This window comes from Carica papaya, chromosome 4 (assembly GCF_054855325.1).
Source record: "Carica papaya isolate Zhongbai chromosome 4, ASM5485532v1, whole genome shotgun sequence".
In the NCBI taxonomy this organism is placed as follows: domain Eukaryota; kingdom Viridiplantae; phylum Streptophyta; class Magnoliopsida; order Brassicales; family Caricaceae; genus Carica; species Carica papaya.
The window spans coordinates 215653-240748 of NC_142312.1; the positions used below are offsets into that span (position 1 = coordinate 215653).

At 35.1% G+C, this 25096-nt stretch overlaps 6 protein-coding genes across 6 annotated transcripts; all 6 read right to left on the reverse strand.

Annotated features, from left to right (window-relative positions):
* Positions 1–125: 125 nt before the first annotated feature.
* Positions 126–1041, reverse strand: LOC110814347 (ethylene-responsive transcription factor ERF114-like). Its single transcript, XM_022041771.2, has one exon. The coding sequence runs from the start codon at positions 1039–1041 to the stop codon at positions 388–390; it is 654 nt and encodes a 217-aa protein (XP_021897463.1). The 3' UTR covers positions 126–387.
* An 899-nt stretch (positions 1042–1940) lies between these two features.
* Positions 1941–6344, reverse strand: CEN2 (centrin 2). Its single transcript, XM_022041932.2, has 7 exons — positions 6186–6344; positions 5433–5553; positions 5314–5350; positions 5208–5235; positions 4863–5015; positions 4690–4792; positions 1941–2278 (listed from the first exon to the last, which is right to left on the reverse strand). Exons 1-7 carry the CDS (start codon positions 6186–6188, stop codon positions 2214–2216), a joined length of 510 nt encoding a protein of 169 aa, XP_021897624.1. The 5' UTR covers positions 6189–6344; the 3' UTR covers positions 1941–2213.
* Positions 6345–8276: 1932 nt separating this feature from the next.
* Positions 8277–10460, reverse strand: LOC110814346 (abscisic acid 8'-hydroxylase 4-like). Its single transcript, XM_088218011.1, has 7 exons — positions 10267–10460; positions 9839–10166; positions 9172–9282; positions 8814–9053; positions 8653–8742; positions 8425–8503; positions 8277–8305 (listed from the first exon to the last, which is right to left on the reverse strand). The coding sequence occupies exons 1-7, from the start codon at positions 10458–10460 to the stop codon at positions 8277–8279; spliced, it is 1071 nt and encodes a 356-aa protein (XP_088074137.1).
* A 1471-nt stretch (positions 10461–11931) lies between these two features.
* ACD2 (accelerated cell death 2 (ACD2)) lies at positions 11932–15296 on the reverse strand. The gene is made up of 2 exons (XM_022041720.2): positions 14874–15296; positions 11932–12619 (listed from the first exon to the last, which is right to left on the reverse strand). Exons 1-2 carry the CDS (start codon positions 15219–15221, stop codon positions 12011–12013), a joined length of 957 nt encoding a protein of 318 aa, XP_021897412.1. The 5' UTR covers positions 15222–15296; the 3' UTR covers positions 11932–12010.
* A 1113-nt stretch (positions 15297–16409) lies between these two features.
* On the reverse strand, positions 16410–18748 carry HSF4 (heat shock factor 4). Its single transcript, XM_022041883.2, has 2 exons — positions 18129–18748; positions 16410–17317 (listed from the first exon to the last, which is right to left on the reverse strand). Exons 1-2 carry the CDS (start codon positions 18330–18332, stop codon positions 16685–16687), a joined length of 837 nt encoding a protein of 278 aa, XP_021897575.1. The 5' UTR covers positions 18333–18748; the 3' UTR covers positions 16410–16684.
* A 5028-nt stretch (positions 18749–23776) lies between these two features.
* On the reverse strand, positions 23777–25096 carry LOC110814464 (uncharacterized). Its single transcript, XM_022041945.2, has 2 exons — positions 24580–25096; positions 23777–24414 (listed from the first exon to the last, which is right to left on the reverse strand). Exons 1-2 carry the CDS (start codon positions 24992–24994, stop codon positions 24329–24331), a joined length of 501 nt encoding a protein of 166 aa, XP_021897637.2. The 5' UTR covers positions 24995–25096; the 3' UTR covers positions 23777–24328.

Genomic DNA, 25096 nt, shown 5'->3' on the forward strand with positions numbered 1-25096 from the left:
CATGCTGAAACATGGAAGTACTCCTATCTCGTGCTCTACATAAATTTTTACTTACAAAAAAAAAAAAAAAAAAAAAAAAAGATAAATATTTGAATTAATACAAAATTATACCAAGGCCAACACAATTATTCTTATATGAAAATGCTTATGAGTATTATTGCTATTGATTAAAATTAATTTTAAAAAATAAAAAAAAAAATTCTTAATTTTTAGGAAATAAGTTATCACCAATAAAGAATGAACTGAATAAATCGCTAACACTTATTATCTTAATAACAAAATAATTTTTCTAAAAGGAATTCACCCAAACTACCAGACTCTGCTAGATTAATTTTACTGTATTTAATTTTAATAATGTACTTTTGAGACTTTGAGTTGTTGTTGAATTCACTGGCCCGTCTCCTCCATCAACTTTCTGATTACTTCCTCGGAGAATATGGCACCTAGCCCAAAATCATCATCTTCATCCTTAACACCCTGACGGCTACTGCTCTCCCCCTCTCTCGTTCCCGCAGCCTCAACGCTCACTGCCCTCTGAAGCTCAGGCTCAGCCCGAGCAGGGAGTTGTTGCTCCTGCGAGTAATCGGCGAATGGGAAATTGATCTTGGCTTTAAATCCGCGGAACTCAATGGCGGCCCTGTCATAAGCTCTGGCGGCCTCCTCCGGCGTATCAAAAGTACCGAGCCAGACGCGTTGTCCCCGTCGTGGGTCTCTTGTCTCGGCTGCCCATTTACCCCAAGGTCTGTGCCTTACTCCTCTGTACTTCTTCTTCTGATCTTCCTCCTCCTGCTGGCAGGAGTCAGTACCCGCAGTATGGAGCACGGGATCAAAGCTGGTCGAAGCGTCTAAGGGAAGAGCAACGATATCGTCAGGGGGATCGCGTTGCATGGAGGAGTCATGAGTAGCATTGCCACTGATGACGTGGAGGAGAGCGGAGACAATAATCTGGTTCTCTGTGTCTCTGGTAAGTTGACGAGTTGCAGAGGGGGTGGGTAGCCGGTTACGCTTTCGTTCGGGGCCAGGTTTAGGGCAATGAGCCATTTTCAGCGATGAAGGTGGAAGGATGGGGATGAGGTTTATATACCTAACGGAGGGAGGAGATCCACGTGTCTGCCAGCTGTACACAGCACGCTATTTTCATCGTTCATATTTCACTCGGACGAATATGAGATGGAAGGTTATGTCAGCAGCACGGACGCGGCCGCGACCTTTCTCTACAGCCGATTGTTTGTTTTTTGGCTTCTACTGCCACAAATAATATTTGTTCAAATTTCTCTCACTCCCTATATTAATTATTAAACATTTTCTTCAGTAAATTTATAAAATTATTTATTTTGTATTATATTTTTAATAAAATTGGTCAATTAAATTTTTTTTTTTTTTTTTTTTTTTTAACTCTAAATTTTATAGTTTGTATCAGTAAAATTATATAAAATTTATTTAACAAAATTATTTACAGTGACTTCAAATTGGACGGCAGGTAGAAGACAAATTTCTAACACGTCCACGTGGGCAAGGACAAATAATCATTTTCAACGGCTCAAGAACGAGTCCAGCTTATTCAGGGCCCACTCACAGTTTCTCATATATAAAATCAAGATTTATTACTTTTAATAAATTATATATTATATTATATTATTTTATAAGAAAAAGTATATATGCATATCTTGTATCGTTTAGAAGAATTAGTTTACACTAAAATATTCAGTTTTCATGAGAATACAATAAATATATCATTTTAGTATTTGTTATTAACATTGCAAGAAAATTAAAGAGTAAAGTTGAGATTTTCTTTAAAATAAAAATTGCATTTTGATGTCTTCCAAATAATATAATAGTTAACTAATTTTTATTTAAAAATACGGCAACGTGTTTAATTTTTAAAAGTGAGGAGAATTCTTTATATCTAATAAAACACAACACAGAAAGCCTTCAACAAGTTTAATAGTGAAATCCCATGGTTAACGTAAATCAATTGGGAAATAAACCACAAAAGAAAAAAACTACACTTGCTTTTCCCCCTTTATGAGTACACCACCAACAGCATAGTAGACAAAAATATGAGATCAACTCAGTATTACTTCTCATATAAATACATATATGCGTCTGAAAATCGTAAAGAGTCAAGACTTTTTTTATTTATTGTACAAAGTTCACCATACCCAAGCATCAGCTGAACAGATCTTTCACCACAAGTAAAATTGTATTAACTTCTAGTAGCCAAATGTTGTTCTTTTCATCATCCTCATGAACTCGTCAATATTAACTTCTCCATCATCTGAACAATTCAAATGGCATGCACACCCAAATCAGAAAATAAACTTACTAATTCGCAACTCAAAGATACAAGTACTGCGAACATTAACAAATTGTTCAACATTCCCGTATATTTTCTCCTGTGAGAAAACTGTCTGAAACCATTTTAACAATTTTGTTCTTGTTCTAAGTTTTGCAGGTAACTTCTATCAACACCCAAAAAACAATAAAAGAGAAAATTAATACTATTTTATTCTACATGGTAAAGAAGAATGTAATAAAACAGAAAAAGCACACCGAGTATATTGAGTAAAAAAATACATATCCTAATTTATAGCAGAATTAACAAACAACCCATGGTTTAACCACTGTCTCAACTTCCTATATATAACTTTGTCTCAATCTTCCACTACATAATTTCTATTTAGTCAATTTAAACCTCATACTCTTGTAACATCTGAAAGACCTTCTCCTGTTAACAGCATACACATTTAAGCTCTAACTCCTATTAGAATGATTAAAAGAAAGGCGAATTTGGTAATTTTACCGATTCCTTCTTCTCTTCCGTATTTAGAGACAATGGAATATATACTTCAGCTCATCATTTCTCAACATTCAAAAGTTCATTTGTTTCCCTTCATCAGATGTTCTCCCTCCTTTCACTCAAATTTCTCCTTCCTGCTCTTCTAGCCCCTTCCACGGAACTCCTAGAAGACCCCTTCTCCCTCCGCAACTGCCTTTCTGTGCTAGCATCTCCAGCCACAGAACCCCTAAGATCTCTCCTTTCATTTGTCTCTGCCTCCCCAAGATGGCAAGGGATCCGTCTCCAGCTTCTGTCAAGATTCAAACGCCCTTCCTCATTGGTCACTTTCTCCTCTCAACAAAACTCTTCTTCTCTACCTTGCTGCTTCTCCTCTGCTTCATCGCTACAAATACCTGTCTCTTCTTTCAACCTCATCGCTCGAGGACAACAACCAAGTCCCCAGAGTGCACCCCCATCTAGTGTTGTCCTAACCTCTTTCTTACACGCTTAAATTCTTGATTTTATGTTTTAGATTATGTATTCCCCTAGAAGAAGTTTATGGAAAGCAATCATATGACAGGCAATATGGTGATGATCTTGGAACTACCTATTCCAGGACCTCATCTGAAGTTACTGATGGGGACTCACAAAATTTCCTAGACATCTCAATGCTAAGTGCTTCTGCTTCTGATCAGGAAGTATATTGGCGGTTATAGAGTCCATTCACCTGCAGTGGCTCGTTACAGGGGGAAAGTATGGTCCACATATGCTTACCTACTTCAAGTGGTGCTGAGCAAATTTCGGACATAAATGCTAAACTGTAAAAGCTCATGGTAATGGGCTGCTAAACTTAGAAATTGAGGGAAAAAAGGCAAAAAGGCCAAAACCAAAGTATGGTTCATATTGGGGTATGCATACCTGGGTTAGAATATAGTACTTGACTGCTAAACAAGATATTGCTCCCAACCCCCCCTTTCTGTTCTCTGCTAGCCCTCTTCTGTCGCTCTCAATTTTTCATAAATGTACTTGTGTTCTCACATCTATTTTTAGTTTCCTAGTCTTTTCCTAGTTCAAGTCTAAGATTTATTATTTAATTTCCTAGTTTCATCAGGATTCCCTATTTCTAGTTAGTTTCCTACTTTCCAAGGATTTCTTATTCCTAGTTGGTTTCTTGTTGCAAACCCTATATAATGACTTATTTGTAACAGCTTTTAGACATACCTTAATACAATTCAGCATTATTCTTTAAAGTTTTAGCTTTTATTATGAGACTTAAGTGATCTATGTTTCATCTTCTCAAATAAGACTTCTACTGCACCAGTTTATGAAGCTCAGAAACAGAGGATGGCATGATGACAGAATGCACGATGCTTGGAGGAATCTACTAGGATAGTTTGTTATTGGTAGTGGAGCAATAGAGACAGATCATGAGCTTTTAGAACGTACAAAAATATAAACAGAGACAATGAAGGGGGGGAAGAAAGAGAGAGAGAGGGAGAGAGAGATTTCTTCCAGGTTTTTGTGGTGGATATTGTTTGGGTATGGACAAAAAATTGGGGGCTCTTTGAAAAGGAGAAGTTCAAAAAAAGAAACCCAATCTAGTGTGATCGTAACAAATTCATGATTCTTCACAGAGGAGAGGAGGGGAAGCATTAGCTGACCGAGATTTAAGGATGGCAGAGACTTGAAGAGGAGGTGGTTGTGGTAGAGACAACAATGTGGGAGGCTTTCGTGGAAGGGATATAGGTAGGAAGAGGGGAAGCTAGCAGAGATTGAGTTATACGTGTGAGGCTTGACCTATATAGGAAATATATAATTGCAGAAAACTAAATGGAATAACAAATGGAAGATTATTTTAAAAGGCAAAACATCATTAAGAGCACTACAAACAGAAAAGTAGGTTAACTCACTGTCACGATCTGCTTCGTCAATCATGTCGTTAATCTCACGATCAGTGAAGTTTTCTCCCAACTCCTTTGCTACGCACTTTATGTCATCAGCAGATATCTTCCCCTGATTGCAAACAAAAGTCAATCGCGTGCATGAAGTAACAAGATCAGGGTCTCAATAAATGAAGCTTTACATTTTTATCTTGGTCAATGATTTGGAATGCCTTTGTAAGTTCATCATTAGTGTTTCTCTCGCCAATCTTGGCAGTCATCATATGCACAAATTCATCAAAATCGATTGCACCACTGCCATCTTTGTCCACATCTGCAATCATTTGATTAATTTGCTGAAAGGCACACCGAAGAGTTATATATTAGCCATGCCAGAAGATTGGTCATTGAGAGAAAAGATATACAATTCTTAACCACTTGAAGATACCCAGAAATTATCCATACTTAGACCATTCTGGAAAATCCAGCTTTCTAAAATGTGGTTGCAAAAATGTTCACCAAAAAAATCTACTAAATAAAGAAGTTACCTCCTCGGTCATCTCAAATCCAAGGGCCCTGTAAAAAGAATATTTTAGTTCAATAAGTGAACGATCCCCAAAAGAAACCATTAGCACATGTTACATACATTCATACCTCATGGCAACATTCAGCTCTTTGGCATCGATAGTGCCTGCACAGCATATTTAGACCAACAAATTAAGAAACAATTAAACCCAGAAGGTGAAAAATATGCGATGTTTATGATTAAGTACCTGACTGATCAGTGTCAAATAGGTCAAATGCTTCTTTAATCTCCTGCCTCTTCTGTTGAGTTAATCCATGATGACGTCCCCGAGGTTTTTCCTTCCTGGATTGTCCTCTATAAAGACTTGCCTATTGGCATGGTTGCAAATGCATTACAAAGCAGTAACATGTGGAGAATAGCTCAAACAAACATTTAAAAAGAAATTATTCATATATTTATTGGCATTGTAAAAGAAGATATCTAAAATTGATGATAAACAAACGAAGATGATAAAAATGTTCTTCAAAAAATAAATATTCAAAATTACAATCACCACATATAAATATGAATTATATTCATCCGATCATCCGCAAGTAATTTAGCTAAACATGATATACTTCACAGAGCACAACAGTATAGCCCTTAATAGTGTCGCCGAGAAATTTGTTCAAGCCATATTTCATCTTCAACTTAGATGAAACCTGAAAAACCTAAACCGGATTTACATTTTCGCCTCAGAAATTCCTAATTTATACTCAATTCAAACGTTAAACATCAAATTGTCACGCCAGAAAAAGATAATAGAGTTTTTATATTTTTTATTAAAAAAAAAAAAAAAAAAACAGGAATAACACCCAATTATTCAAATATCAATACCAGATCACAAACTGTAATGAAGCAATCTAATGCGTTGAATTGAAGATACATACAGAAACACATAACTAAGTTTAACGGAAAAAAAAAAACTAAAAAAATGAAGTAATTGAGAACCTAAACGCACCATTTCTCCACTCGAAAACTCGTTAGGAGCTTGATAAAGTCCTTGATGAAGATGGCAGATTCAAGAAGTCCTCACAACGCAGAAGAGAAAAGGCTGGGAAATGCCTTTCCGGAAAATTTATTTTTGTTCTCACAATTGTCGACCGGTTCGGCATTTAGAGGCCCTTTATAGTGGCCCAGTTTTGCTTGGGCCTCTCTAGACTTTTCCAAAAGCTTCTTAACAAATTTAAGAAAAGAAAATAATGTGATTTTTCAGAAAAACAAAACTAAATATTTAGATTGCAGACTACAATAAGGTTTTAGTTAAATTGAAATTTTTGGTAACATTTTATTCTCTATGTTTTCATACTCAGTATCTTGATTCATTCTCATCCACCCGTTTAGTAACGAGCCAGCGACATATTGAGTCTCGTCTTCAACTTTGCAGCTTTGCAGCTTCACCATATACAATTCTACTCAGCTTTGCCAAGCAAATTCTTGATCATATAAGACCTTTGAAGTTTGATTTTATTTTTATATTTTGACAAATTTTTATTCTTTAAAAATCCTTATACATGTGATATAGAACCAAATCTTAAAACTAGAACCACGAGATTTTGTTGTTTTAACAGTAATTCATGTAACAGTATAAATAAGTTTTAGTGAACAAAATCTTGTCTCATTCATTGTGTTTCGGACCATTTTAGCCATAAACAAAGACAATGAAGCAAGCCGTGATGGAGTTATCCAATTGTAGTCTGACATGCTACTTTAATGACTAGATACGACAGATAATTAATTTTACAACTTTTAATAAGTGGGTTTATCAATTAAAAAGTAAAGAGATTATTTCATAAGTTCATAATCTTTTAATACGTCAATCTGATTTTGTTATGATTATAAATAAACCTAATTATAGTAGAAAAGTACCAAGTTTTACCAAAAACTACACTTTATTAAACTTGCATTTGGTTCAGAGTAGTTTAAGGAAACATATTATGTAGTTAAGGCGATTTTAATTGTGGTTGTCTTTATGAGTAGATATATATATAGTTAGCAAACTAAATAATTTATGAATTATAATTTTGTAGAAATATATACTCTAAAATATTATATTGAAACAAATTAGACATAGCTTATACAATTTACTACAATCTAAAATTTTCTTTATGAAAAGGATGTATAAAAATTGTTAGTCAAGTTTCTTTCTTTTTTTAAGAGGTTGCGAATTCGAATTAAATTGTGTTTTTGTTGTTTTTATTAAAATTTAGTGAGTTAAAATTTAATCCATATATATATATATGTAGATTTATATGTATATATATATATATATAGGGAGAGAGAGAGAGAGAGAGAGAGCAGTGAACATTCTTGGAAAGCAAAACTCTCAGAAATCAAGGATCACCTTTTATTAATGTTTCTGGACATTGAGGGGAAACGAAAGTTACTGCAACAACGAAGCGAAACAGAAATTAGCACATCTTCCATCCCGACTCGGATTAAGGAGGAGTTGATTGAGACTGAGATGAGAAAGCCATGTACCCATGTCTTGTCAGCCCTGACTGCAGGATTCGTCTTTCCAAAACCTTGCAGGGAGTCCGCCTTTGGGCATTGGAAACGGGGCGTACTCAACCCGATTCCCGGATCCCACCACTTCCCATCTGCATGTGTAAACCCCATAATTCACTCTATATGTGAGTGAGAGTGTAAACTATATATACATATATATATATATATGTATGTGTGATACAAGCATAGAAAACTGTCAGATGAGTAAACCTGAACTTGTTGACCAGATGGTGAATTAGAATTAGCATCTCAAGCTTTGCGACTTCATTTCCAGGACATGCATGAACACCAGTGCCGAATGGCATATACGTACTGGCTTTTAGTCCAACCTTCATTCATGAAATCACTCCGATCTTAATAATTAATTAATTTTTTAAAATAATTAGCTAAAATGTCCCTTAATTACCTCAAATCTTGAAGGATCAAATATATTTGGATGGGTGAAGAAATCCGGATCATGGTGCAGGTTTCGAAATAAAGGAAGTACCTTCCATCCTTTTGGAATTAAGAAACCTGCCATTAGTTATATGTATACATTTTATCCTTAATTAGATGATTCACCGCTCCAGTAGGCTGTGTTTGTAAGTAATTAAAACTTTTGATAAATTCTAATTCTTTAATAATCCATATATATATATAATTAATTTAATAAATAAATAAATAAAAATTAATGTAGTACGTAACTATTTTACCTTTGTATTCAACATCCTGAACCGCTTCACGGAAAGTGAAAGATATTATGCTTGCCATCCTCAAACTCTCCATTATCACCTGAACCATTAGTGTAAGTATAGCAAGGTTAGATACATCAATCTTTCCTCCCTTTTTCCTCTAAAATGCCCACATCTACATATATATATATATATGTTACTGTGTCTACTATTATGATTCTTGAGTGAGATCATTTGTATTATTAATACCCGACTAGTTAGAGGCATATTTCTTGCTTGAGTCCAGGTTAATGGCCGTTTTCCTCCATCATTTGATTCATAAAACGCCTTCTGCTCTGCCTGAAATGGCCGAGAAATTAGCTTAAACGTAATATCAGCTGATATATATATATATAGTAGTTCTAATTAACCTTGATAGACTCCAAAAGGTTTGAATCATCATGAATGTACTTGAGAATCCATGTCAAGACACTGGCAGTGGTGTCCTGAGCTGCAAAGAGCACCCCAATGACGTTATCTCCTATTTCATCATCACTCAGTCGCTCACCATTTTCACATTCGAACTTCATGAGGCTGCCCAGAAGCCCTCTCTCCTCTAATTTCCTGCTCCTTATGATCTCTCTCAGAATTTGCCCTATCCTTTTCCTTGCCTTAGTCGTATATATATTTTTTCAAAGAGCGATAGAGAAACAAAGAGTTAATTACTAATTTGTTTGCTAACTAAAATAATAAATTATCATTAATGGAAGTATTAGGTTGATTAATTACCAAGAGTGATTTCTTGTATGGAGTTCCAGGGAGATTTATAGGGAAAGAATTGTAACCCTTGTCCAGTGTGCGGTAGTTCTTCTCCAGCATAGCTTTGTAGGAAGTCTCCAGCTGACCAAATATGATCAAAGTAGCTACATCAAATGTAAACTGCAGATATGTAGGATCCCAACTTAATTAGCTCCTTTCGTTAAATTTGGTTCAACCTAATCTTCCAAGTTCAATATGGAAAATGTTAATTTACTATTTACCTACTTAATTAATTAGTTGAAAGTATTGTAATTAAAATCTTTAATAAACAAATAAATAAATAAATCACTCGAATATCATAGTATTTAAAAAATAAATTTGAAATTTACGCGCCAAAATTATATACGTGCGAAATAAAAATTCTATAAAGATGAGTATTTACTAGCATCGTTTTATAATTTTTTTTACTTAAATTGAACGGTGTATATTTGAGTCATTAATCAATTTAATAAAACAAGCGGAAAAAAACATATATGAATCAAAGAGATTAGAGAAAGTAGTAAATAATGAACTTGATGAAACTAAAATGTAAATATCCTATGAGGACATTTTGTCTTTGTTCATGCTTAAATATTATAGAGTGAGATGAAAAGTATACATATATATATATATATATATTAATTAAAGGCATACGTACCTTCTTCATCTGACGGAAGGTGTTAATGACTCGGCCACCAGCACAGCATGAGTTCAAAGCAAGTAGAGCAATAGCTTCAATGTCAGGAAGCAAGGTGCGGATAATGTCAAGATTGAGGGAATCTTGAACTAATTTTCTGATTCGAGTATGATAAGCACCAGCTTGCTGGAAGAAAATGGCGGACGACCCGATCAGCTTCTCCTTCGATGGAGGGTAAGTTGGCTTGAACAATCTTGACTGTGTCACCAACACAAATTTTACAGCCTCAGGACTTGCCACCATCACACAAGGACAACCTAGTAAATGAGTCTTGAATATCTCACCATACCTAAAAATTAATTAACCACCATTAATAAATTAATAATACCCAAATACAAAAAAAAAAATGAATGAATTAAATGCAACTTAGTATTAATTAATTAATAAACCTTTGTAGCCTAGACTGAAAAAAGACATCTGGGTTTTGAGAGTAAAGTTTTAGAGATTCTCCAATGTATGGCCAACCCATTGAACCTGGTGGCAAGTTTTTCATCCTCTTCTTCTCTGATTTTCCTACTACAATGCTCGTCAGTAGTATTAATGGAAAAAGAAGCATGAGAAGGGTGATAACTACAATCTCCATTTTCACTCTTATTTCCAGGGCAAGCACAGAACTAACTAGAGAGACTCTATTGTTTATACAGACGACGCATATATATGGTGGTATATATATATATATATATATACGTACTTGAAGTTGAAATTAACCAATCTATTAATTTACAGTTACCATGAGGTTAATTTAGTGAAGGCGAAAAAGAAGAGAAGACGTACAAAAATCTGCCACCTTTAGTAGCCCAGGTGTTGTAGAGGCGGGGGTTACATGTCCCAAAACCATTACATTTGTGAAGTTTTGAGTCAGAAAATTTGGCATTTCATCAAGTGTACCTCCTCAAACTTCGACACATCATTTGCCTTTCACAATTGAACAGCTATATCTCTCTGTCTCTTAGCCTGCACCCAAAACGGACCACTGAACCCTACGTTACTGCATTTTCGAAATTCATTCATCAATTTTGAATACCCATCAATTAACTAAACAATCCTTAAATTATATATACACACATAATTACCTAAATATAAAAATACAAGATCCAAAACTACATTAAAAAAATTATTTACATTTTTAATTTTTGAAAGGAAATGCGAGTGGAAGGAATGATTTCGCCGTCAAAACACTTTTTCTGGAAAATGATGAACAGTTCACCGACTTTCCGACGGGCGTTGGACCGGAGGGGATCTTTGACGGTTACAATCCGACGGCTACAATCCCATCTCGCGGTCAAGACGAGACTCAAATTTGGCGGTTACGGAAGTGCAACGCTCGAAAGTGGGGCCCATGTCCACGTAGATCGTCCTTCAATTCTTATCGTCCAAGTACGGTTCATCTTAGAATGTCTGAGGGTGCCAGGTGGATATGATTACGTAGTACAGCTGGTAGCCGGACACGTCACAAGGTCAAGATTGTAAAATAAACGCGAGTCGTGAGGTCGAAAGAGACAGGAGGAGCTGACAAGTCAATACTTTGGTTTCCTTTTAATTTTTTATGACGTCACTGGTCAAAATTTTTTGAGGTAATTCTAATGTATAATAGTTTTGGTGAATATTATTAAATTTTCAAAAATAAATTTCTTAAAATGCAGTACGTAAGAGATAAAACAAATTATATTGTAATAATCATTGACTTTCAAGAGCGGCTTCGAAGTCATTCGGCATCAACTGACGTCCTTCACTAACAATGGCATAAGCTTCTCCTTGGAGGATTCGGCTGGTTGACCAGGGATTTTGGATGAACAGGAAGACATGGGAGCCAGCTCCTAAAATTGAACACTCGTGCCTTTGTAAGGGATGGAGGCAGTGGCTACAGACTTTGCGTGGCAACTAAATTCCAAAACCTGATTCGCAATTTCGGGCCCAAATAATTAAATTACCAGAAAAAATTTGTATTCTTAAATTAAATTACCAGTCATAAACTAGAGGAGAAATTATTTGCAATGTTAGATTTACATAACATATGTTAAAATGTTATGTTTGGCATAAATTTAAAGAAGAGATATTTAAAAAAATTTATATAAAATGATAAAAATTGAATTAATATAAAATTACAGTAAAATATTTTTAATTTTTACCACATTACACTCTAAAAGCATTCCTCATCGCTTCCAAAACTCTGTTTGCAATATCAGGTCCAAACAACCGTGGAAAGCTCGAGCCTAGATCGACCTCGATGGTCTTGTTTCTAAACATCCTATCTCTGGTTTCCAATTCACCTCCTTCTGATTCTCCTATATCTCTTTCTACACAAGCACATTGATTCAGCCAGATTCCTAGCACTTCTTCTGCAGCGACAGCAATATTATCCTCTATGATTTCCTCCATTCGGTTTGACCCATGTTCACCGGCGTCAACTTTAATCATTATGGCTGTGGGGGAGCATGCACAGCGGATGAAAAGAGAAGATGAGATGTATTGTTGCACCTCTGGGAGTTTTTCCAGTGTTTGTCTTTGTGCATCCAGGCGGGTGTCTTCATAGAAAGTCTGAAGGTAGTCTGGATGAAGAACAAGGTCCTTTCGAGGAGACAAATCAAGAATGAGAACTAGTGATGTCGGGCTACTCACAATGAGCTCGAATAAGAAATTTGGTGCATCTGTTAAAGCCGTTAGATAGGCTGAAAAGCTTGTTATGTTCAATGCTCCACTTGGTAGCTCACAGTGTATCCAACTTCCCATAATGAGGTCAATCTGAGAAGAAAAGTATATCTTTAGATATGCAAAGTGCAAGGAGAAATATAACAAGTTATGTTCAATGTCCAATGACATCCAAACTAGAAATCAGAATCCAACAACATGCAAGCCTGTTCATGAACTGAAATATACAATTTCATCTCATTATCAACTCGCCTTCCACACTAGACTACGACATATCTCATCATCAACTTGTACTGCAGATAACAACTTTGCTATTAGTTTTTACTGGAAACAGCCCCCCAGATCCAGTTATTTTTCCTAGTGAATCTCCACATCGATTTGTTAATAAAGTTTCATCTCTTCTTTAATAAGAGAATTTCATGTATCTTCTTCTTCAGCAACTGTTTGTGTCTCTCTTTTATTAGTTTGCTTAAATTTGGTATTACATACATATTTACTTCCGTGCCACTGTAAAAAGAAATTATACAGATTTCTGACCACGAAGATGCAAGGAAATCAATATCGAGATATACAATCATTAAAGACAAAATAAAACTCCGAATTTTTCTGAATGTTTATGCATTAATCTAGAGATCATGACTTTACAACCAATGAATTAACTTCCCTTTAAAAGGAAAAGCTCAATGGTTAAGTTAGGTCTTGAAGGACTAGTCTTGGTTCTTATTTATTTGTCCTTGTAGAGTAAACATTCCCCCCTTTGGATAAGTAAGTTTGGTCATAGGGGGATCTGAAGCTATACAAGGGTATTACGTCCAAGCAATCTCTAATTTAAAAATAAAAATAAAAACAAAAACTAAGAATCCTCCTCGTAAACAATCTCTAGTTAGATCCACAGGCGCTCAATTTGATAAGATTAAATTCTCCCATAAGTCTTAATATACTCTACAGCCTTGTCCAGTATCATGTCAGCATCAGAGTTGATTCTAATATGGCATGCCAACAATACTTTCCCAACTGTTACGGGCCAAATGTGTATGTATGGCAACAGCCTCATCCATACCTAACAGACAGACCCTTCTCAGGCACTGTAGTAACTACCTTGGAAGAGTGCTCTACATTAGATCTTCTAAAATGTGTCCGGACCCCAAGTTCATGATTCCATTCATGAGCTTGAATGTAGAAATTGATAGATTGGGAAGAAGAAGAAAAGTGAAGGATAGTGAAGTGTGGAGAGATTTAGGGAAATTCAATATATTGTATTCATTGATTGATTCAAGCTACCGCAGAAACTTCCAATCCTCTTCTCACTTCACTAACATATGCTAAAATATAGAAATGCTTATAAATCAACACTAGACTATTAAAGCTAATTAACCATCATTATGACAAAATAATGGTTCCTAGTTGTTGACAGTACCATCCCCTGGAAATTATTCTGTCCTCAAGGATATTTAACTGATCAACAAAATGCAAAATGTCATCCATTCTCCATTCGCTCCTCCGAACTAACAATAAAAGCCCATTTCAAGTGCCAGTCAAAAAATGCGGATATTTATTGCATTCATATATATACATCCAAGAGAAGCCCAAAATATTTACAGAACCAGCTAAATATAAAAATGCTAACTCGTTCTTCTATGCCAATCAGGTATTCTAAGAACTAAAATTGCAACTGATGGAAAAGAGATGGAAAGTCACATCCTTCCTTAAAGCAAGTTTTTGTAAGGGTGGTATTTTCTTTTCACACAAACATCGGGTTGAAAAGTACTTGCAAGTTTTCATTATTTGGAGCTTCCTACATCCTTGGAGAAAATAATTTATGTTCATTAATACCACGAGACGATGCCTCAGACCTTCAGTTGTCGTATGATTTTAGACCTTGAATCGGTGACGACCTCTTAAATCTTTTGTTTGATCCGATTAACTTTCTAATAGAACGGGCGACGAACTCCTAAAAAAAAATTTATTTTTAAATTTTAAGAAAAATATTTCACCTCTCATCATCGTTTTCGACAGTAACAAAGTCAACATTTTTAGCAAATAAAATACCAAGATGACTGAATAAACAACGTCCAAAAATACCCAAATCATCAGCAATAGGTCCAATCCAACAACACGATAGTAGCATAAAAAAATAATGGGTCTTATCTACAATCAGGAAAAATCAAAAACTATTTTTGCATACCAAATAATGACTGCAATCGTCAAATGGATTAAGGAGAATCTTTTAGGTTGAAACCAACTAACATTGACCGATTCCTAAGTTAATTGTTTAATTGTAATGAGCAGTCCAATCTAATGGATCTTTTCCTTTCCAAAAAAAAATAACGTTTAAATAGGAAATTACCAGTGAAGATTTACGGCCGGGTCGGATCTGGAGAGAGGCTTGAGCAGTCCGAGTCTGGTTCTCGAAGTACTGTACATCTGGAGGGAGAGAACAAGGAAGGAGGTGGGAACCAAGGCGATTCTCCACCGTTGATATGAGATTAATCATTAGATTCCTGTGCGCGGCCGACACGTACGGAAAGTCCGTCAGATTTCTCCGCTTCTTGTCATGGTGATCCATGGGAAATGATGAAGGCGGGGAGGTCGCTGTAATTTGAATTCTTGAGGGCTTGGTTGAAGAGAGAATTGCAGAGGAATAAGGAATCGAAGAGAGTAGAGAGTGTGGAGAGCAGCACGAAACCAGAGCCATGTGTCGGAGAATCAAGGCCACAAATATTTCTTACACATAGGCCTTGTTTGGGAAAATTTTTTACTAACTTTTTTTTTTTTTGCAAAGTATTTTTATCATTAAATTGATAAAATAAGAATGTTTTTTTAAAAATAAAATAAAAATATACATATAATAAAAATAATAGTTTAAATTTTAATAAAATTTTAAACTTATCAAAAATTATTTTGATCTAAAACATAATTTTTAATTTCTTTTTGAAAAAAAAAATTAGATGCATAATTTCAATTTTAGGTAAAATTTATGTATCGATATTTATGTACATTTTTTATATAATTATAAATATAAAAACTTTTATTAAAAATAGAAAATGTAATTTAAGAAAGAACAGTTCTACCATTTTCTAATTATTTTAAAACTTTTATGCTATGATATACTTTATTTATATATCATAAATGGGCACTAAAAAGATTAATACGACATGCTAAAACTAGAATAATAGTAAAAACACCATTTACCATGTTTTAAAAATAATGTAATTTCTATTTTTTTACTCAAAAAAAATTATATTATTATTATTATTATTTTAAATAACAATAACTTCAAAAATTAAGTCAAATATTGTAAAAAGTTCTTGAAAGTTTAATGTCTTTTTTTTTTTTTTTTTTTGTTAGGTAAAATACCAAATTGACTTAGAAATTTAATTAGACACGGGACAACAAAAAAATACAAGCACAAAATAACGTTAAATAACAATTTAATTCTTCCAAAACAATATATAAAATTAATTTAATATTTATTGCAGCTTTCGTATTAATCATAAAACTATACGTAAAAAATAACGATGACGTCGTGCGGTCAATAACCAGGAGCTTCACGTACATGGGATTAGAGTTGACAACTAACTTTGAAAATATAATATTTTAAAAAAATTTGTAATAAATTTCACATGAATATAATTGTTGAAAAAATTAGTATTTCTATAATTCGTCGTTTAGTTGTTATTTGTTTATAAATTTTAATTATTTTATTACTGAGGAGGTTCGTAAATTAAGATTGCTAATGGAAACATGTTTGGACGATCGTGTTCATTGGCTGGTGGGGCGGTAGACGCGAGATGAGCCGACAACCGTCGTCTTCAGTCACCAACCAAAGCTTGTTGATGTTTCAAAACATTTTAATTCAACGCCGAAAACAAAGACTTGAATGTAAATTTTTAAAAGAAAAAAAAATTAAGCAGATGATAGAAAAATTTAGAAGCAAAGTTTACACGGTATAGAGTTGATGGATCATCATCTATGAAGTAACAGCAGAAGAACAACAACCTCGTAATAAATGAAAGGGTGATAGAGGGAGGAGCCGTTTGCCTTTTGATCTCTCCATCATCTTCCAAAAACATCCTTGCTTTTATTATTCCAATCACCTACCAATCAAGAACCTTCTTTCTTTTCTTCCCCACCATCGTACACCACTTTTTTTGCTTGTTACTCGCACACCCTGCTGCTCTTCAGCACCGGGGTATGGAATTGAACCTTCTTCGTTCCTTTCAACTGGGTCCCACTGAAACCCATGTTCTCATCGTCGTCCCTCTTTCGTTTCTCTCCCTTGACCCACACCCCGAACAGTTTCAAGCCTTCGCCTTCGCCGTCGCCGTCATCCCCGCCGGGGGCCACACCCCCTGGACCATCAAAAATGGACCCGCAGTTCCCTTGCCGCATAATGCGATTGATCTGGTCGGGCCCAACCTTCACGTACTCCGTCAGGAAAGCGATCAGCTCGTCGCATTGCTTCTTGGCGTGTGCCAGCTCCGAGCTCAGCATCTGATTGTCTCGCTTCAGTTTCTCGTTCTCGTCCGATAAGTCGGCGAATTGAGGCGTGCCGGCCGTCTCCACCGAGCCTGGGTTCTTGGAGTCCGGAGATGACGTGGAGCTGGAGCCCAGGTCCTCGCCAGAGTTGGAGGGAGAAATAAGGCCGGCGCCCGCGTTATTTCCACCAGCCGGAGTGGGCGACGGGCTGAAGGTCTTACGGCGTCGTATCTCGGAGAGCAGCTCTTTCTGTCCCCGGCGGAAGTACTCGTTAGCAAACTCCCATTTGTCGGGCACAATCTTTCGGAATCCCTGTTGAACGACACAATAGTAGCTATTAGGAGACGAGAGTACTTTCACCCCCCCAAAAATTCTAGGGCATTAAATTAATATCCATACAAAATTCTGAAGAACAATAATGAAAACGTCTACTTTGATTTGGTCAATGAAATTAAAAAAAGAAAATGTTGTATTCAAAAACTTTCAAACGCGGAACTATGCCATCACATTTAAAAAAAAATCGTACACGTCGTTGAAAATCCAAATACAAGAAGGTGCCCAAACATATTCTTTAAAAACCCACCATTTTGGGCCGTACACGTAATTTTGCAAATTATGATACTTGCAAGTCTAAATTAATATTTTGAAAGTAATTAATTAAAAACTATTTGGAAATGGGTCGTGAGAGATGATTGGGGTTAGGTTCGAGATGCTAAGTTTTTTAAAATGGGTCGGGTCCAGCCGTACAGCGTTGCTTAGCTGTATAAACAAAGGATCAACCTACTTGACTTGACGTAGTTGATCTCCCAAATGGAGTCGGCAGAAATTTCTTTGAGACCTAAAATTGTTTGGTGGGAAGGACAGTAAAAAGCAATTAACCCAGGAGAGTAAATTTATCTTAAATCTCAAGTCACCCCACCCATCACTCCACAAGCTAAATCACCATCATCTCCTAAAAGTAGACATAGTAATAATCGACAGAAGAGAAGAAAGGGGATAGATTCTTGTAAGAATAAAAAACAACAAATCAACATTCGATCTTCCAAAACACACGCCTTCTTCTTCCTCTTTCTTATTAATATATTATTATTGTTACAGGAGAGAGAGAGAGAGAGAGACTTACATAGGTGTTGAGTTGACGAACGAAGCTGGAGAAGTTATTGTGCTTGAAATAATTAGGAAGCAAATCTTTGGCGAAGTCAGCAGTTTTCCAGACGATGAAGGTATTGCCGGTATCACTCCAGGAGATAACATCGTCGGTGATCGGATCATCCACCAACTGGTACGTCTTCGTCAAAAACGGCGCCGGAACAGACCTCTGCGCCATTTCTTCCCGATTTCCTCCTCACCTACCACCACCTTCTTACTACTACTACTACTACTTTTCTTAAAACCCAGAAAAAGAAGAGAGAAATTAAAGGAGAAAAATACAAGTTCTAGTAAGGATAACTAAAAAGCAAGAGAGCCGTTAAGAATTCCCAGCCCCAGCAATAAAACCCAGAGAGGAAGCAACGGGTGGTAGTCGTGGTGGCGGCGTGAGGTAGATCGGTAGAAGAAGTCGGGCGTTGCAGTTGGAAGCTATCAGATTCCATTGGCCTGGGGGGAGAAGACTAAGGCTCTGGCATAGAGAATCAAGATCATAACTTTGAACGAATATGGTTTGAAGAAAAAGATGAAATTTTTTTCCTCCGCAGGTTCATGTATTGGGATTATATAAAAAGGTAGGAAATGGGGAGGGGGAAGAGAAAAGGACGTGGGTTCTAGAAATTTTGAGAAAGTTTTTTTTGTAAATAAAGAAAAAGTAATATAATAAATTCATCCCACCATCTTTGGTCTCCTTCGGAAAGCACACACAACACGCTTCTTTTTCTTTTTCTTTTTTTTTTTTTTTTTTCTATTTTTTCTTCCTTGGGGGAATTTCTTGGTCGTTTCTTGGGGGAAGCTTCTATTTCATTTCTAGAGGGATGATTTGTTTCTCCTTCTCGTTTTTTTTTAATAATATTTTATTTCCGACACTGCTCTTTTTACATTTCTCAAAATTTACGATCATCTTCAAGTTTTGGCACCTGGCGAGGGACGGTTCTTTCGCCACAATTTACTATTCAAACTTTTTTAATTTGACGGGGAGGAATGTGGAAAAAAAAAAAAAAGAATGGTCTAGAATTTTGATAATATAGTAAAAATTGCTGGTGTGAAAGCTATAAATCGAAGAACAAAGAAAGTTTCTCACTTTCCACAAATATGTGCTCCCATCAAAATCAACATCCATTTACCTTTTTTTTTTTTCTAAAATTCTAATGTACATTTCTTCTAAAGACTCTTTTCTAACTCTGCCCGCTAGTCAAGTTAAAGATATATACGAAAATAATTGTCTTCCCTTTAACACAATATACATGTAGTATATACAGACAACAGTCAAACATATATATACACATACATACAATATAATATAACATATATGGACAAAATCAATTAATTTGATTGGCACAAACAGCTGGCCTTGTTAGTTACATATTGGATATATATATATATATATATATATAATGTTATGCCAATTTGATATTTCTAGAATCAAATATTCTGTTCTAAAAAATTAGTATGAATTTAATATTTTCTTTAATTTATTAGCTTTTGTACAGAGATTATAATGAACCCAACTCTATAATTTGATGTAAATAAAAATTAATATAATATAAGTTTTATGCTGGGAAATTAATTTTTTATTTTTTTTAAAAAAAATAATAATTATTATATTACGTTTAAATTAACTAAATATAAACTTATTAGCAAATTGTATGAAGTTATTCCATCGGAAGCGGTAGCCCAAGTAAATTGACCCAATAAATAAATGGAACTTTACAGAAGAAGATTCATGCGATGTGAACAGCCACCGGATTTATGCAGACTATGGCTGCTAATCATGTGGGCATGCACGTGAAACACAAGAAGATATTACCTACGTAAATACATGCGTATGTGTATGTATATGCATACATTCAATCCAATTTATATATATATATATATATTATATATATTTCCAGCCGATTAACTTAGTTTTGTCTATTTTCTATATTGAAAAAAAAAAAGCTGTTCTTATCAGTTTAAAACTTTTAGCTTTTGTCTTGCATCCGCCATGGATATTATCTTAATATAGCACACAATTTACAACTTGCCTTTGGAAAGTCTTGTTTGTTCAGCTATTTTTGTCTCATTCCACCGCGAAATTATTAGAGTCTGAATGTTCCTCCCAATGATTTATTAAATTTCGCATGAGTCTTAATTTGATGAGAAAATAATACTTCTGTTCTTCAATAATTGAAGCCGAAAATTAAACAAACAAGAGATGCAAACCGGAAGAGAAATCTTGCTTCTGGCCACGATCGAGATGGTGGGAAAGTTTTTATTTCCGTCGCTAATAATAACGTTAGTTTTGCGTTTAACAGTCAAAAAGTAGATTAAAAAATCTTAAAGAAAAGACGAGAATCATCTTGTAAAAAGAATATAAACACTAGTTTAAAACAATATTTTGATAAGACTGATTACGTCGAAAGCTGTTTTGAAGAGAAACCGGGGGCTGCACCAGAAGTTTTGGCTCCTGTCTTTGGACTTTTGGTTTTCTGCTCTGTCATTCTTTCAAACAAACATTGCTCATCTTCCACCACGTTCTCTTGAATATTCAAACCCCCATGCACACGTCTTTTTCACCACTAAAACATACATACATACATACATATATATATATATATAAATATATTCACCAGTACCCTTGGAAAATCAAGCCCATCCCGGATGTAGAAGATATTTATTTCCAATATTATTATTTCTTATCTTTCTGAAAAAGAAAGAAATTACTCTCATGTAAACACATAGAAAAATCAATGTAGTCTCAATTAATTTTTCTAGAGTTTACAGACCAAATGGATGAGGTTATAAGGTTAGAGACAGACTCATGATTCAATGGGTCATGAGTTAGTATCATATATATATATACATACGATATGCATGAGAATCAACCATCATCACTTATTCTTCCTCTTTATCTCTCAAGAAAGTAAAATTGATATGAATTGCAGTCAAGTTCATGATTAGCAAGTTAATCATAACAACTAGTGTAAAATATAAGTAAGTACATATTAATTAGAAATAAGAAGAGAACTTATAAAAATCAAGTCAAACAAATCATCAACCTTTTCTTGTAATTTTCAGAAGTTAAGATTGAATGATTAGTAGTTGAGAGAGATTCTGAAGAAGTTAGTGATCAACCACCAATTCATTTAAGTTAATTCCTTTTTTTTTAAAAAAAAAAGAAAATTTATAGAACATGATATCATATATATATATATATATAGTTTTTCAACATCATTGTTCGGATTTCCGGAATCGGAATGAGAAGATGCCTATGTATGTATATACACATATTCCTTTACTTACAGTTGATTTTTGCCTGATCTGATAATCACACTTACTGTTGACTGATTCATAGACTACATATGTATATATATATTACGAGCATCTTCAAGACCAGGCCGGTCGCCAACTCTTGACAAAAGCGGCCTACTAGCCACTTCACTTCCTCAGTTGAGGTTGCTAATGCTATAAATTAATAAGTTAAACAATTTACTTAAGGTATTTTGAAAAAATTTTCTCGCATATAGTCAACATATATATATGTGGTATGATTACTAGATATTATATATATATTATTGGCTTTACATATATATATATATTGATTAAAGTCAAGCACGATCCGAGGAGAAAAGATAATTAGGCAGGTAATCATAAGACTAATTGGCCCTGTTCCTCGTTTACATATATAATCTTTTGTTCTGGTTTGTCTTGTGAAATCTGAGAGATACTCTTGTTTGCTCCATAATTATTAACCATACCCACGTTGCTATCTAAAAAACAACTACCCATTACCTTTCTCTACATTTTTCTTCCTAGTTCCTACAGAGGTTAGGAATCTAATTTTTATGGATGTAATGATTGAACTGTTTTTTTTTTTACTGTAGATTAAAGTATTGATCTTTAAGTCAGATCCCATCAAAATAACATAAGACTACTTGAAATCTAAGCAAAATTTTCATAATTATGCCCTAAGAAAACTCTTTACATGTTCTTTATTTCTCAGTTGCTTATACTTTAATCTGTACTAAAATCAACTTGAAGTGTCTCCCACCATTGATTCAGCTCTCTCCTGCCAATTAAGAGAGAAAATGAGAGAAGCTGGCTGTTAAGAGTGTTGAGTTTATGAAAGTTAATTTGCGGTTGGGGCAGAACTGAATTTGGGCCATTAGTGAAGAAATTGAGTTACTGGGTCACAATTATTAGCCCAAAAGGGAACGGCAATTTGAGTCTCATCCATGCTCATTAACAGGGGGCGACCAGTCGACTAGAGTGTCCAGCCATGCGCATTAAAGGACTACACACGTGGTGCTTTTGTTGATAAATTGTTTTGGCACTAACCCAGACCAGGCTTGGTGGGTGGTGCTCAGCCAGCTGCATTCAAATATCAATTGCATTTTTTTACCACTTAATTTCCAACATTTCAATTATCCCCTTCTACTTGTAAGGTTTCCTTTGCCCATATCAGACAAGCTCATCTTCTTTTGAATCAACACTTCAGACAAACTCATCCCCACAGCCATTATTAGCCTCGCAACATATCATAATTGTACAAACACAAGCCAATAAGCTCATCAACAATTTGACAAGACAAATTAACCTACACCAATCTGCAACAACAAAATATCTTAAAGTAAAGAAGAAAAATCCGTAACTCGCTAATATTTCAAGAACAAATGAAGTACGTAATTAGTAGATAGATCAAGTTGTACAACTCCAAAGTAAATGTTGTCGTAAATTTTCCCAGACAGTATCTAATTTCATAGATTTTTTTAGAATTAAATATGTCAATACTTCATAATTTTTTATTATATTTTAGTGACATTTTGTTACTGCTTGGATTATTATTTGTTGTCATTTTTACTATTAGCTATCATAAACTCATAACAGTAATGTATATAATAGACTAAAATAACATGAAATGCTAACCAATTACAATCAAATTTTACCAATATCTTACACTACTAATAAATTTAACAGTCAATAAGTTTCTTCCTCTACAAAAGGTTGTAAGTTGGAGTTGGCCTATATCTCTTTTCTATAGTTTTTCATTTTGCTAGTACTTCATATGATTTGTGTATCAAAAGAATATGAGTTGCAAAGTTGGTACATAAAAGCCTGCAAGGTTTAAACATCCATGCATCAAGAAGCAATGGTAAATATGAAAATAGAATTTGAGAAATTCATATATTCTTTAATATCCACCAAAAAATTATCAAAACACGTATAAGTTCAAAATATTTTGGTACACAAAAGTGAATTAACAACAGTTAAAGCTGGAATTCTTCTTTTTCTTACATTGTATCTTCAACTAGAAAATCTGCTAATGATTGTCACCTAATCAATTGATGCCATCATACTATGTAGCAATATCTACCAAGACAAATATATGAATCACACCCAAAAAAAAATTAAGAATTCCCAAATTTCTTATTTTGGACAAATCGACAAACTTTTTGCAGTAAACAATGCAGCCGTTTGGTTGAAAATATAAAACTCCACCACAACAAGAGTCATCATATGTATACAAAAGCAAGGAACAATATGTTAAAAGGGGACGTCGTTCATAACCCCCCACCAAAAAAAAAAGTCTAATTCCCTACCTGCTATCATTAGAATATTGACTTTCCACTCACATGACTTAGCTTTCACGAAAGAAAATAAAGTCATATTACAAAAGAAAACAAGCTGTATACACCAAGGCAACGGATTCTTACAGAAGAAATTAATTTACACCCACATACCCTATTTATGTAATCTGTCAAGTAAAACAATCAATCTATTCAATCAAGCAAAAACAGCTTTTGACAATTTTCAGTCTCACAACTAATTTTCATATATCAACACAGAATAATCTAAAACACTAAATTGAAGGAGAAACAAAACCCATGACAGCAAATCTAAAGATCTTTCAAATTGAAGTAAAAAAAATGGAGAAAGGAGAAAAAAGGTCAATCGTCTGGGTGCCCAATTGGTTTTCCATCTAACAAAAACGTTTAATTTTGCTTTTTTTCCCTTTTTGTTTTTTGGTTGCTTCTAGGGGGTGGTTCCTTTCTCTAATTGGCAATCATCATCCAGCCAAACAAGTAGGTGGGTGGCAGAAAATCATTATCAAACAAAGTTGAAAGTCGATGTTTGGTTACATTGATTGATAATTCTAGTCCCTTTTCAAACTTAACCTTGGTATCAAAACATCACCTATCCGCTGGAGGATTGCCGTACCGAGCACGCAACCACCTGCGCCCATTGTCTCAACCTTGTCTTCACCGTCTGTGGATTATCACCTTCATCATCCGAGCATAAACACGTAATTAAAACCCGCAATTTAAATAAAATTTAAAAAAAAAATCAATTTTGAATTTTCAAAAATTCAAAATCAATATTTATAACGAGTTTAGATCGATCAAAAGAAAGTATAAGAAGCAAGTAGATAAATCGAGGGGGTATACTTGGGTGGAATATAGTGTGAGGGCTGCCCGTGGGAGAGGGAGATTCGCAGTCGGATATTGACGAAGTTGTGGACTTCGAAACGGTGTCGTTGTACTGCTTATTCACTGCGTAGTAAAGACCGAGAGCCGGTAAGGTATCGGATAATCGCTGATCGGCAACGGGGGAGTCAAAGCCAAAGCCTAGTTCGATGCAGGCCTTAAGCTCGTCGAGATCCTCGTCGGTGACGCTCTTGCTCCTTCGGTTCTTACTTTTTCCTTTACGCTTCAACCACGCCTCGTCTCGATAGATATCCGGCGACCATGATCGCTGCTTGTAGAGCGGCGACGGATTCACAGGCGGTTCTGGCACGAGCGGATGCGGCTGCGGCGGAGGAGGTGGCGGCGGGGGCAAGTGGTGGTAGAAGGGGAGGGACATGGCCGGCACAGCCCCGGAAGAGGGGGTGTGCGGAGGTCGGGGGGACCTCGCGCGGTATGGGTGGGATTTTTTCGTTAGGGATTTTTTACTAATGGGTGGGTT